We start from the raw sequence: 13,471 nt of genomic DNA, 5'->3' as shown, positions 1-13,471 counted from the left end.
AGCATTAGGCTCTCGCTTTGGTATGCCCTGTAGAACACCTGAGGAAGGCCATCCTAGCCTTTACCCCGGCATCCGCGGTGGTGTCCGGTACACCGGGGTTCACATTTAATGTGTACGCATTCAGACACGACCCTGACAATATTACTTGAGATGAGAGCGAGAGGGATTCATGGGGGAGGAGGGGTTGAACTGAAGGGAGGGGAGACTGGGTGGAAGGAAGGTTTATATAAAGTATGAAAAAGAGAGTTAAGAGAAGAGAGAGAAGGAGTTGTTCATATGAGTGACTGGGGGAATTGTTCTGAACCGTGAGTAATGTAGGGTGGGTTCATTTTTCCACATAAATGAAATAAGGAATGTTGCAGTGGGGCAGTTGTCTCTTTTTTTTATGTGTCTGGTTTCTTTGGCAATGTTTGAGTATTAGTATGTTTGCATTCAATAAGACTGCAGCAAAATGCAATGGCCAGGCGTCACAACGACACTGGAAAGCATTATTTAGGCTATATGCTATTCAAAAAGGTAATTCAACAGAGTCATTGACATTTGAAAGCACTTTCAGAGGAGACAGAAGATCATTTATTTTTTTACCTTAAATTTGGTTTCTTCTCAATTCTGATTTTCTCTTTTTCTTGTTTCCTCTCTTCAGTGAAGTGACTACCAGGGAAGCTTAAAAAGAGAGAGGGTGAAATTGCGGGTGCTGTGTGTGTGTGTGTGTGTGTGTGCGGGACGAGATCATGCTCGGGTGTGAGGGAGGGGCAGGGCTGCGGAGGTGGCTGACCCTGGTCACAGGGCTGCTGGAGTGCCTTTGTTTTGCTGGGGCCGTGTTCGGCTGGGCCTCCCTGGTGTTCGTCCTGAAGACAGAAGGCTACTTCAGCTACCTGTGTGTCAACATCCCCGGGGTCAATGGAATGCAATTCCTAGGTCAGTGACTGAGACGCCTCACTGTCACAGTAGAGCTTACAATACAAATACATATCTCATGCACACACACACACACACCTGTCCATACTGACAGCTCTCTGACTGCCTGTGTGTGTGTGCGCGCGTGTGTTTCAGACTGCAGTGGTCAGGATGAACAGTTCTCCCTCATCTTCACCATCGCTTCCTTCATGACCAACTTTCTACTGCTGCCCAATGGCTTCCTGTTCGACCGTTTCGGCATCATGGCAGTCAGGCTGCTGGGAATGTAAGTCTTTGTATAAACATATTATAAAGCATCACTAAGCTGCACAGGGTTCACAACCTATATTCAACCGGGATTGATGGTTAGGTGTCAATTGTAGTAACGATAACAATCTGGCAAGAGACAACTGACAGAGAGAATGTGAAACAGTCAAATGCGGTGTTGTCGCTAAAACACGGTACTGAACACAGCTACATGAGTCTTGTCTAATCTTAACTTGAGACTGTAACTTGACATTTCACGCAAATCTTCCATTGATCTCAACCACTAATTTGCGCTCAGCCTTGAGTTGCCCGCAAGGATCTGGCCTTTACGTGAAGACAGTATACTATAAAGTCTTGTTAAATGTTAACGCATCTGTTCAAAAGTTAATGAGGCTTTAATAAGTGCTTCATCTCACGGAAATTGAGATTTCTTTGTGTCTAGTCTGTGCTACCTAATGTGACTGATTTCATGGCTGTTAGACAGAGACCGTCAAAGAAAGACACAGATCTATGAAGCGCCACATCAGCTGTTATTGCCTGAGACATAACAGAGAGCCCTCTGTCTGTCTCTCTCTTTACCACTCTCTCCAACAGTTTATCTCTGTCCCTGTCTATCGTTCTACCCAGTTTTGGTATCTAAGTGACGGTATAAAGCATGTGTGTTTACTCTCCAGTGCTAAGTCACTCATTTTCTGGCTGTCACATCCTGTTATTTCCCTTGGAGGGGTTCCCATGTCTGTTCACGTTATGTGGAGTGAGCTCTGGGAAGAGCAAGGGAAAGGCAAAGTGTGTGTGTGTTTGTGTTAGTGAAAGAGAGAGTAGGCAGAAGGACATGAGAGATATAGTGACTGAAAAGAGAGCCCAAGGGAAAGTTGTCTGGGCTTCTAGTTTCTTGTTTGAGTAGATCGGACTCAGTGCTGAGTTATTCAAGAGATGGTGCAAGGCAGAGCCAGGGGGTGGTGTCTATGTGACAGCCAGAGAACGAGTGCCAGAGGTTAGGAATAGACGGAGAGTGGATGTGCCAAGCAGAGACAGAAAGAGGGAATGTGAAATAAATGGTTGTGTAGTAACTAAGAATGAAGTTGGGCAGGATGGAAGAGTTATAGGGTGGAAGAGATTTAGAGCAATAGTTGAAAGGAGCGAGGGCTGGGAGTTATGTTGACTGTGATTGTTCAGAGTGTGGTTGAGCTCGGGGCTGATGGGGTTGGAATGGGCCAACTAGGGTTAATGTGGCACAGACCCAGTTACTTAACAACATTTCATAGCCACAGATTACAAATCCGCAACAACATTGGCTGAGCCAATCAGAAGCCAATCCAGATGTTTTTGCTATGGGTAGAGGGGAAATGAAAAGAGAAGCAATGCAAATAGAGTGGAGACTAGAGAGAGAGGTAGAGATGAGAACTACACCTCCTAGTGAGGGCCAGGAAGACACAGTAGAATAGAGAGAGTGGAGACTAGAGAGAGAGGTGGAGATGGGAACTGCACCTCCTAGTGAGGACCAGGAAAACACAGTGAATAGAGAGAGGTGGAGATGAGAACTGCACCTCCTAGTGAGGGCCAGGAAAACACAGTGAATAGAGAGAGTTGAGACTAAAGAGAGAGGTGGAGATGAGAACTGCACCTCCTAGTGAGGACCAGGAAAACACAGTGAATAGAGAGAGGTGGAGATGAGAACTGCACCTCCTAGTGAGGGCCAGGAAAACACAGTAAAATAGAGAGAGTGGAGACTAGAGAGAGAGGTGGAGATGAGAACTGCACCTCCTAGTGAGGACCAGGAAAACACAGTAGAATAGAGAGAGTGGAGACTAAAGAGAGAGGTGGAGATAAGAACTACACCTCCTAGTGAGGGCCAGGAAAACACAGTAGAATAGAGAGAGTGGAGACTAAAGAGAGAGGTGGAGATAAGAACTACACCTCCTAGTGAGGGTCAGGAAAACACAGTAGAATAGAGAGAGTGGAGACTAGAGGGAGAGGTGGAGATGAGAACTACACCACCTTGTGAGGGCCAGGAAAACACAGTAGAATAGAGAGAGGTGGAGATGAAAACTGCACCTCCTAGTGAGGACCAGGAAAACACAGTGAATAGAGAGAGCTGGAGATGAGAACTACACCTCCTAGTGAGGACCAGGCAAACACAGTGAATAGAGAGAGTGGAGACTAGAGAGAGAGATGGAGATGAGAACTGCACCTCCTAGTGAGGGCCAGGAAAACACAGTGAATAGGCTAAAGGCTCTCAGAACAGGACTAGGACAGTAGGAGGGAGAACCAGGGGAAAGAATTAGAGTTAAACCTGAGTCTCTTTTATCATTAACCCCTGCCTCTCTGTGTGTGTGTGTGTGTGTGTGTGTGTGTGTGTGTGTGTGTGTGTGTGTGTGTGTGTGTGTGTGTGTGTGTGTGTGTGTGTGTGTGTGTGTGTGTGTGTGTGTGTGTGTGCGTGTGGGTTCACGCGCACGCCTGGTTGAATTCACATGATGGTTGTGATCACTTATTTTTATTCTCCAGATCACTGTACACCACTGGTGCCTTGCTTGTGGCCTTTTCAAGTTCAGGTAAAATCCTTTACTTTTCTATAGTGTAATACTAATTGAGAAAAACAGGTTTGATGGAACAGCTTACACGAACACCATGGAGTTTGATACATTTTTTATCAACAGTTGACAAGATCGTTACACTTTCATCAGCAATTCGCAAGATCTCAAGAGGGATAAGTCTGTTGTTTTTTCTTTCTCAGCTCTCTCCTCTCTCCTCTTCCCGGCCCTGTCCTTCATCGCTGTGGGAGGCATCTTGTTTCTGGTCACCAACATGCAGGTCCGTCCTCTCATATTTATGACCTCCTGAATAAACATCAGTCATGTACACAGCAGTCCTCAGGGTTCTCTCAGTAAACAGGACCGTGACTGAGAACATACCCTTGATGTAACCGTGGACAACCTTGCCTTGGGCCATACATTTGCTTCCTTTTGACCTGTGGTTTTGTCAGTCTGTGGAGTGTACTGATGAGAAGCATGAGACACTCAGACACACAGGCCTGGCGAGTTATGTTTCCCCTCTCTGTGGCCCCCTGTAGATAGGCAACCTGTTTGGTTCCGCTCGCTCCACCGTCATCACCCTTTACAATGGTGCCTTCGACTCCTCCTCCGCCCTCTTCCTCATCATCAAGGTAACATTGTTAAACACACCCGCCCACAGACTATCAGTCGGTCGCTGTCCATGAGTTAATTAAGATGATGATGATGATGATTTCTTCCCTCGTGTCTCCCTCTAGCTGCTATTTGAGGTTGGGATCTCTCTACGTGCCTCTTTCCTCTTCCTGGCTGCGTGTGGCATCATCCACCTGGCCAGGACCTTCCTCCTTCTACCCAGAACACACATCCCCTACCCCCTCCCTGAGGGCTACACCTACGGGTAAGAACACATCCCCTATCCCCTACCCCCTCCCTGAGGGATACACCTACGGGTAAGAACACATCCCCTACCCTCTCCCTGAGGGCTACACCTATGGGTAAGAACACATCCCCTACCCTCTCCCTGAGGGCGACACCTACGGGTAAGAACACATCCCCTACCCCCTCCCTGAGGGCTACACCTACGGGTAAGAACACATCCCCTACCCCCTCCCTGAGGGATACACCTACGGGTAAGAACACATCCCCTACTCCCTCCCTGAGGGTAAGAACACAACCCTTACCCCCTCCCTGAGGGATACACCTACGGGTAAGAACATATCCCCTACCCCCTCCCTGAGGGCTACACCTACGGGTAAGAACACATCCCCTACCCCCTCCCTGAGGGCTACACCTACGGGTAAGAACACATCCCCTACCCTCTCCCCGAGGGATACACCTACGGGTAAGAACACATCTCCTACCCCCTCCCTGAGGGATACACCTACGGGTAAGAACACATCCCCTACCCCCTCCCTGAGGGATACTCCTACGGGTAAGAACACATCCCCTACCCCCTCCCCGAGGGATACACCTACGGGTAAGAACACATCCCCTACCCCCTCCCTGAGGGATACACCTACAGGTAAGAACACATCCCCTACCCCCTCCCCGAGGGATACACCTACGGGTAAGAACACATCTCCTACCCCCTCCCTGAGGGATACACCTACAGGTAAGAACACATCCCCTACCCCCTCCCTGAGGGATACACCTACGGGTAAGAACACATCTCCTACCCCCTCCCTGAGGGATACACCTACAGGTAAGAACACATCCCCTACCCCCTCCCTGAGGGTAAGAACACAACCCCTACCCCCTCCCTGAGGGATACACCTACAGGTAAGAACACATCCCCTACCCCCTCCCTGAGGGATACACCTACGGTTAAGAACACATCCCCTACCCCCTCCCTGAGGGATACACCTACGGATAAGAACACAACCCCTACCCCCTCCCTGAGGGCTACACCTACGGGTAAGAACACATCTCCTACCCCCTCCCTGAGGGATACACCTACGGGTAAGAACACATCCCCTACCCCCTCCCAGAGGGATACACCTACGGGTAAGAACACATCTCCTACCCCCTCCCTGAGGGATACACCTACGGGTAAGAACACATCCCCTACCCCCTCCCTGAGGGATACACCTACGGATAAGAACACAACCCCTACCCCCTCCCTGAGGGATACACCTACGGGTAAGAACACATCCCCTACCCCCTCCCTGAGGGCTACACCTACGGGTAAGAACACATCCCCTACCCCCTCCCTGAGGGCTACACCTATGGGTAAGAACACATCCCCTACCCCCTCCCTGAGGGCTACACCTATGGGTAAGAACACATCCCCTACCCCCTCCCTGAGGGCTACACCTACGGGTAAGAACACATCCCCTACCCCCTCCCTGAGGGATACACCTATGGGTAAGAACACATCCCCTACCCCCTCCCTGAGGGCTACACCTATGGGTAAGAACACATCCCCTACCCCCTCCCTGAGGGCTACACCTATGGGTAAGAACACATCCCCTACCCCCTCCCTGAGGGCTACACCTATGGGTAAGAACACATCCCCTTCCCCCTCCCTGAGGGCTACACCTATGGGTAAGAACACATCCCCTTCCCCCTCCCTGAGGGCTACACCTACAGGTAAGAATACATCCCCTACCCCCTCCCTGAGGGCTACACCTATGGGTAAGAACACATCCCCTACCCCCTCCCTGAGGGCTACACCTATGGGTAAGAACACATCCCCTTCCCCCTCCCTGAGGGCTACACCTACAGGTAAGAATACATCCCCTACCCCCTCCACAGCGCAGCGACTGGACAGAAAATAGACCCAGGGAAAGAAGGGAATAAATATCTGCTGAAGGTCCAACCAATTCTAGAGACCCCCAGCACTGGACTGTCTGGACTCCCTGTGTGACTTTAACCAGTGTTGCCGTTACTTCCTGTGACAGAATGAAGAGCCGTGGCCAGGCCAAGACCTTCAGCTCAGAACAGGCAGCAGCCAACGGCAACATGCAGAGGGATGATGTCACGGAGGAAATGCCTTTTAACAAGGAGAGCGCAGAGAAAGGTGTGTAGATTTAGTTTACCTTGACGTCAGCTCTGCTCGTTCCCGTGTCCCAAATATTCAGGATTAGTTGCCCGTACAGACCTTGTTTCCTACAATTACATAATCTTATGTGAATTTGTAACTGATTTGACCTCTCTAACCCCCTACCCCCTCCTCTTCTCAGTGGCTACTTTCTGGGAGTGTTTCCTGTCCAAGTTCTTCCTCTGGCACCTGGTGTGGCTTTCTGTCATGCAGCTGAGGCACTACCTGTTCATCGGCACCCTCAACCCCATGCTGCAGAGACTGACCCAGGGAGAACCCTCTCTGGGTACGCACACAATTGTCTATTAACAGGCGTTATAGTTCAGTCTTAAACGTTTCTAAATATCTTATGGACATTTAATAAAGTTGACTTGAAAGTGTTACCCTTTATTTTAAAGTTACTGTCCATTGTTTCCAGATTTCTATGAAATATGACGTATAATTAATTACAATAATTTGAATAGTTTTCCTTCCAATTCTTTTTTTTAATTAAGTATGTTAAAAAGCAGCTTTTCTGTGTTGGAATGGTGTGGACGTATAGCGGTCATTAAAAATATTCATGTGAGTAGACTGTTGAATGGCCAGCTCATCCTTCTCAGGTGGATGACATCATCCTCTATTAGGAAGTAGCAAAGCATTTTTGAAACGGTCTGTTTGAGAAAATAGTTTGAGGTGGGGTTTTTGTAAAGTGTTTTTTCTCCAATTGATGTTTTGGCCACAAATACGAGTATAGGATGAGTCAACAACATTATTTGGAAATGAGTTAACATAATATTAACTTTTAAAAGGTAGATGTTCCCAGACATTTACTTTAAAGTGCTACCCTTCTCTCTTTTTAAGCACGTTCTTATTCCGCTCTGTTTATCCCTGCAGTGAGCACGTACACCAATGCGTTTGCTGTGACCCAGCTGTGTGGGGTGCTGTCTGCCCCCTGGAACGGCCTCATCATGGACCGACACAAGGGCAAGCCCAGGACCCCCGGTACCAACCTCACCTATACACACTACTACAACCCCCCCTACAACACACATGTGAAACCTCACACACACACACTCCAAACCAAACACACTAAGACCGGTTTTAGACTCGTACCAGCGTCACATTTGAATTTCTCCAGATTTTGTATATGTTTTTATTACATTTTACTGTAGGAACATTTGGCTTGAAGAGCCTCTGACTTTACATTACTGCTCGGAGAGGGGTAAGGGAGAGGGGTAAGGGAGAGGGGTAAGGGAAGTGGTAGTGTCGGAGGTGGCATAGAAATGTCATGGAGAAGACGGAATTGAATAGAGATTTGCGTCTTTGTGTGTGTGGGTACGTATGTTTGGTGTGGGTACATGTGTTTCTTGTGTGTGTACACACTGTATATGTTTGGTGCATGTGTATTTGGTGTGTGTGTGTGTGTGTGTGTGTGTGTGTGTGTGTAGGAGTGAGTGAGAAGGAGGCAGACCTGCGTGCGTCGGTGCTCTCCCTGACCCTGACGGCGCTGCAGTGTGTCCTGTTCTCCATCTGTGCCTCCACCCCCTTCCTCCCCCTCCAGTACCTCACCTTCATCCTGCAGGTCCTCAACCGATCCTTCCTCTACGGAGGCCATGCAGCCTTCATCAGCATTGTGTGAGTCACACACACACACACACACACACACACACACACACACACACACACACACACACACACACACACACACACACACACACACACACACCAGTTGTTTGCAATAACAAACCTAATGGAACAGGATAAGGGGAGCACGGATAGACGCCAACACCTTCTTAGCGTCATACTTTTGTACCGTACTAACAAATCAATTAAATGATCTCTCTTGCCCCTCTCTCTCTCTGTAGTTTTCCTCCCTGTCACTTTGGGAAGCTGTATGGTATGGCCATGGCTCTGTCTTCAGTGGTTTCTCTGCTGCAGTACCCCTGCTTTATCCTGGTCAAAGGAGTGCTGGGAGGAGACCCACTATACGTGAGTGGAGCTACTGTCATTAGAATTACCAGATATACTACCTTTACCATTGGCAGTGTCGGGGAAGCTACTTTGACGATACGGTTTAACAAGTTACAGAATACTTCACACTGGAAGAGGTCAAGCTACACTAAAGCTACCCTTAAGAAAAATCTACTTTACTTTACTGAAGTTACTTTGTGATAAATGATCATATCTAAATGTCATAGACTAGAAATAGCAAGAATAAATCACTCTGGAGTCGGATGTTAAAAGAAAGTGTAATTTTAAGTGAGAAGGTTTGATGCCAAAAAAGAAAGGAAATTCCTACAGTGTTGAGGAGTAGTGAACTACATGTAGTTCAACTAGTCATTTAACTACATTTTGCAGTAGCTTGGTGGTAGTTGAACTAAATTCTAATCTAGGTAGTTTTCAGTAGTTCATTACTTGTTTGCCATGTGGTGATGTAGTTAACTACTTGAACTACACACTACTTTCTTGGCAAAAATAAAATATGGGTGAAGTAGGCAAGAATTTCCTTTATTTTTCAGCATCACACCTGCCTACTTCTCACTTAATACATTGTTTTTGTGTTTAAGAGACTAAATTACACATTCTGTTAACATCTGACTCCAGGGTGATTACACATGCTGTTAACATCTGACTCCAGGGTGATTACATGTTCTGTTAACATCTGACTCCAGGGTAATTACACGTTTTGTTAACATCTGACTCCAGGGTGATTACACGTTTTGTTAACATCTGACTCCAGGGTGATTACACGTTCTGTTAACATCTGACTCCAGGGTGATTACACATTCTGTTAACATCTGACTCCAGGGTGATTACACGTTCTGTTAACATCGGACTCCAGGGTGATTACACGTTCTGTTAACATCGGACTCCAGGGTGATTACACGTTCTGTTAACATCGGACTCCAGGGTGATTACACGTTCTGTTAACATCGGACTCCAGGGTGATTACACGTTCTGTTAACATCGGACTCCAGGGTGATTACACGTTCTGTTAACATCGGACTCCAGGGTGATTACACGTTCTGTTAACATCTGACTCCAGGGTGATTACACATTCTGTTAACATCGGACTCCAGGGTGATTACACGTTCTGTTAACATCTGACTCCAGGGTGATTACACATTGTTTTGTTCTTGCGATTTGTAGTCTATGACATTTTAGATTTAGATATCATAATTAGTAGCTTCATAAACTATATTTTCAGAGTAGCTTCCCCGACACTGGTTAGCAACACCACCACATGGGGCCTAGTAGCCTAGTAGCCTAGTAGTTAGAGCGTTGGACTTATAACCGAAAGGTTGCAAGATCAAATCCCTGAGCTGACAGGCTAAAAATCTGTTGTTCTGCCCCTGAATAAGGCAGTTAACCCACTGTTCCTAGGCTGTCATTGAAAAAAAAATGTTATTTTTGCCAAGTTGTTCTGACTTGCCTAGTTAAATAAAGGTAAAATAAAATATATATATATATATATATAAAAAAAAAACATGGCAAACAAGTAATTAACTACTGAAAACACTACCAAGATTTGAATTTATTTCAACGACCACCCAAGCTACTGTCATGAAATGACTAGTTAAACTATATGTAGTTCACTACTCCCCAACACTGGCCATTGGTAGAGCTTTTCAGCTTACCATGATGTTCTAAAGTGGAGTTATTGCAGAGTGGTGACCCCATCTCCCTTCCCCCACCTCCTCACTCTCTGTCTTCTCTCTCTTCCCTCTACAGGTGAACATAGCTCTGACGTTACTCAGCATGCTGGCCTTCATCCATCCTCTCTGTGTCTATCTGCATTGTCGTGGCCTGGCTGCCCGGAGGGGTAAACCCAAGGACTCACCTTCCTCTTAGACCAGCTCTAAAAATACTTTCAAATGGTCATTTCAGCCCTCACTACTATAGGACACCAATAAGAAGAAGAGACTTGCTTGGGCCAAGAAACATGAGCAATGGACATTAGACCGGTAGAAATGTGTCCTTTGGTCTGGAGTCCAAATTGTAGATGTTTGGTTCCAACCGCTGTGACTTTGTGAGACGCAGAGTAGGTGAACGGATGACCCCTGCATGTGTATTTCCCATCGTAAAGCACGGAAAAGGATGTGTTATGGTGTGGGGGTGCTTTTCTGGTGACACTGTCTGGGATTTATTTAGAATTCAAGGCACACTTAACCAGCATGTCTACCACAGCATTCTGCAGCGATACCCCATCCCATCTGGTTTGAGCTTAGTGGGACTATTTTTTTATTTTTAACAGGACAATAACCCAACACACCTCCAGACTGTGTAAGAGCTATTTGACAAAGGAGAGTGATGGAGTGCTGCATCAGATGACCTGGCCTCCACAACCCCCCGACCTCAACCAAATTGAGATGGTTAGGGATGAGTCGGACCGCAGAGTGAAGGAAAAGTAGCCAACAAGTGCTCAGCATATGTGGGAACTCCATCACCACTGGAAAAGCATTCCAGGTGAAGCTGGTTGAGAGAATGCCAAGAGTGTGCAAAGCTGTCATCAAGGCAAAGGGTGGCTATTTGAAGAATCTCAAATAGAACATATATTTTGATTTGTTTAACCCTTTTTTGGTTACCACATGATTCCATGTGTTATTTAATAGTTTGTTTTCACTATTATTCTGCAATGTAGAAAACAGTAAAAAATAAAAACCCTTTAATGAGTAGGTGTTCTAAAACATTGGACCGGTAGTGTATTTTTATTCCATCTATTGCATCTTGCCTATGCCACTCAGTCATTGCTCATCCATATATTTATACAGTGGCAAGAAAAAGTATGTGAACCCTTTGGAATTACCTGGATTTCTGCATAAATTGGTCATAAAATGTGATCTTCATCTAAGTCACGACAATGGACAAACACAGTCTGCTTAAACTAATAACACAAACAATTATATGTTTTTATTGAGCACACCGTGCAGGGTGGGAAAAGTGTGTGAACCCTTGGATTTAATAACTGGTTGACCCTCCTTTGGCAGCAATAACCTCAACCAAACGTTTTCTGTAGTTGCAGATCAGACTTGCACAACGGTCAGGAGGAATTTTGGACCATTCCTCTTCACAAAACTGTTTCAGTTCAGTAATATTCTTGGAATGTCTGGTGTGAACCGGACACAACCGCTCGGGTTGAGGTCAGGACTTGGACTGGGCCATTCCAGAAGTCTTATTTTCTTCTGTTGAAGCCATTCTGTTGTTGATTTATTTCTGTGTTTTGGGTCATTGTCCTGTTGCATCACCCAACTTCTGTTGAGCTTCAATTGGCCGACAGATAGCCTTACATTCTCCTGCAAAATGTCTTGATAAACTTGGGAATTAATTTTTCCGTCGATGATGTCGAGCTGTCCAGGCCCTGAGGCAGCCCCAAACCATGATGCTCCCTCCACCATACTTTGGGATGAGGTTTTGATGTTGGTGTGCTGTGCTGTGCCTTTTTTTCTCCACACATAGTGTTGTGTGTTCCTTCCAAACAACTCAACTGTAGTTGCATCTGTCCACAGAATATTTTGCTAGTAGCGCTGTGGAACATCCAGGTGATCTTTTGCGAACTTCAAACGTGCAGCAATGTTTTTTTTGGACAGCAGTGGCTTCTTCTGTGGTGTCCTCCCATGAACACTATTCTTATTTAGTGGTTTACCTATTGTAGATGTTAGCATGTTCCAGAGATTTCTGTAAGTCTTTAGCTGACACTCTTGGATTCATCTTAACCTCATTGAGCATTCTGCTCTGTGCTCTTGCAGTCATCTTTGCAGGACGGCCACTCCAAGGGAGAGTAGCAACAGTGCTCTACTTTCTCCATTTATAGACAATTTGTCTTTTAGACATACTTTTGTAACCCTTTCCAGCTTTATGCAAGTCAACCATTTTTAATCTTAGGTCTTGAGAGCTCTTTTGTTCAAGGCATGGTTCACGTCAGGCAATGCTTCTTGTGAATATGAAACTCACATTTTGTGAGTGTTTTTTATAGGGCAGGCCAGCTCTAACCAACATCTCCAATCTCGTTTCATTGATTGGACTCCAGGTTAGCTGACTCCTGATTCCAATTAACTTTCAAGAAGTCATTAGCCTAGGAGTTCACATATTTTTTTCCAACCTACACTCTGAATGTTTAAATTTTACATTCAATATAGACAAGAAAAATACAATAATTTGTGTGCTATTAGTTTAAGCACACTATGTTTGTCTATTGGTGTGACTTAGATGAAGATCAGATCAAATTGTATGACCAATTTATGCAGAAATCCAGGTAATTCCAAAGGGTCCATACTTTTTCTTCCCACTGTATGTATATATTCTTATACCACTCCTTTACTTAGACTTGTGTGTACTAGGTAGTTGTTGTGGAATTGTTAGATTACTTGTTAGATATTGCTGCAGTCGGAACTAGAAGCACAAGCATTTCGCTCCTCTCGCAAAAACATCTGCTAACCATGCGTATGTGACCAATAACATTTGATAAAGCATTATTAACTACCCGAGCACTGTGACACTGCTGCCCAAACCCCTACACTCATGTTTTACATTGTAGGATCCAGGCAGTCAAGGAAAACATATCTAGTGTTTATTACGCCGTTTAGAATAATGAATGTGATAATCAGTTTGATGTATTTTAGGAATTCTAAGTCATTTACAGATCGGAGAAACTGCTCAGTTGGACGGGAGCAAGAAGATGAGATTATGTCTGGCTTTCAACATAACCACACATACGGAACTGACCTCATGTTCCACCCTGGGTCCCCAATGTCTCATACTGAACTGACCACATGTTCCA

General features: G+C 45.8%; 1 protein-coding gene across 2 annotated transcripts; it reads left to right on the top strand.

Moving 5' to 3' along the window:
- Positions 1 to 200: 200 nt before the first annotated feature.
- LOC110505044 (solute carrier family 43 member 3) lies at positions 201 to 10,695 on the top strand. Of its 2 annotated transcripts, none has more exons than XM_036969958.1 (13): positions 201 to 305; positions 644 to 918; positions 1,054 to 1,183; positions 3,670 to 3,716; positions 3,899 to 3,975; positions 4,235 to 4,327; positions 4,433 to 4,572; positions 6,575 to 6,693; positions 6,857 to 7,000; positions 7,588 to 7,695; positions 8,142 to 8,328; positions 8,559 to 8,682; positions 10,426 to 10,695. In XM_036969958.1, exons 2-13 carry the CDS (start codon positions 732 to 734, stop codon positions 10,543 to 10,545), a joined length of 1,476 nt encoding a protein of 491 aa, XP_036825853.1. In that variant the 5' UTR covers positions 201 to 305; positions 644 to 731; the 3' UTR covers positions 10,546 to 10,695. The 2 variants fall into 2 exon arrangements, with proteins under 2 accessions (XP_036825853.1, XP_036825852.1); XM_036969957.1 differs by having other exon boundaries at positions 216 to 319; positions 10,426 to 10,559.
- The last annotated feature ends 2,776 nt before the right edge of the window (positions 10,696 to 13,471 follow it).

Source organism: Oncorhynchus mykiss, chromosome 31 (genome assembly GCF_013265735.2).
Source record: "Oncorhynchus mykiss isolate Arlee chromosome 31, USDA_OmykA_1.1, whole genome shotgun sequence".
Taxonomy (NCBI): Eukaryota; Metazoa; Chordata; class Actinopteri; order Salmoniformes; family Salmonidae; genus Oncorhynchus; species Oncorhynchus mykiss.
This window is presented reverse-complemented; position numbering and strand designations above follow the sequence as displayed.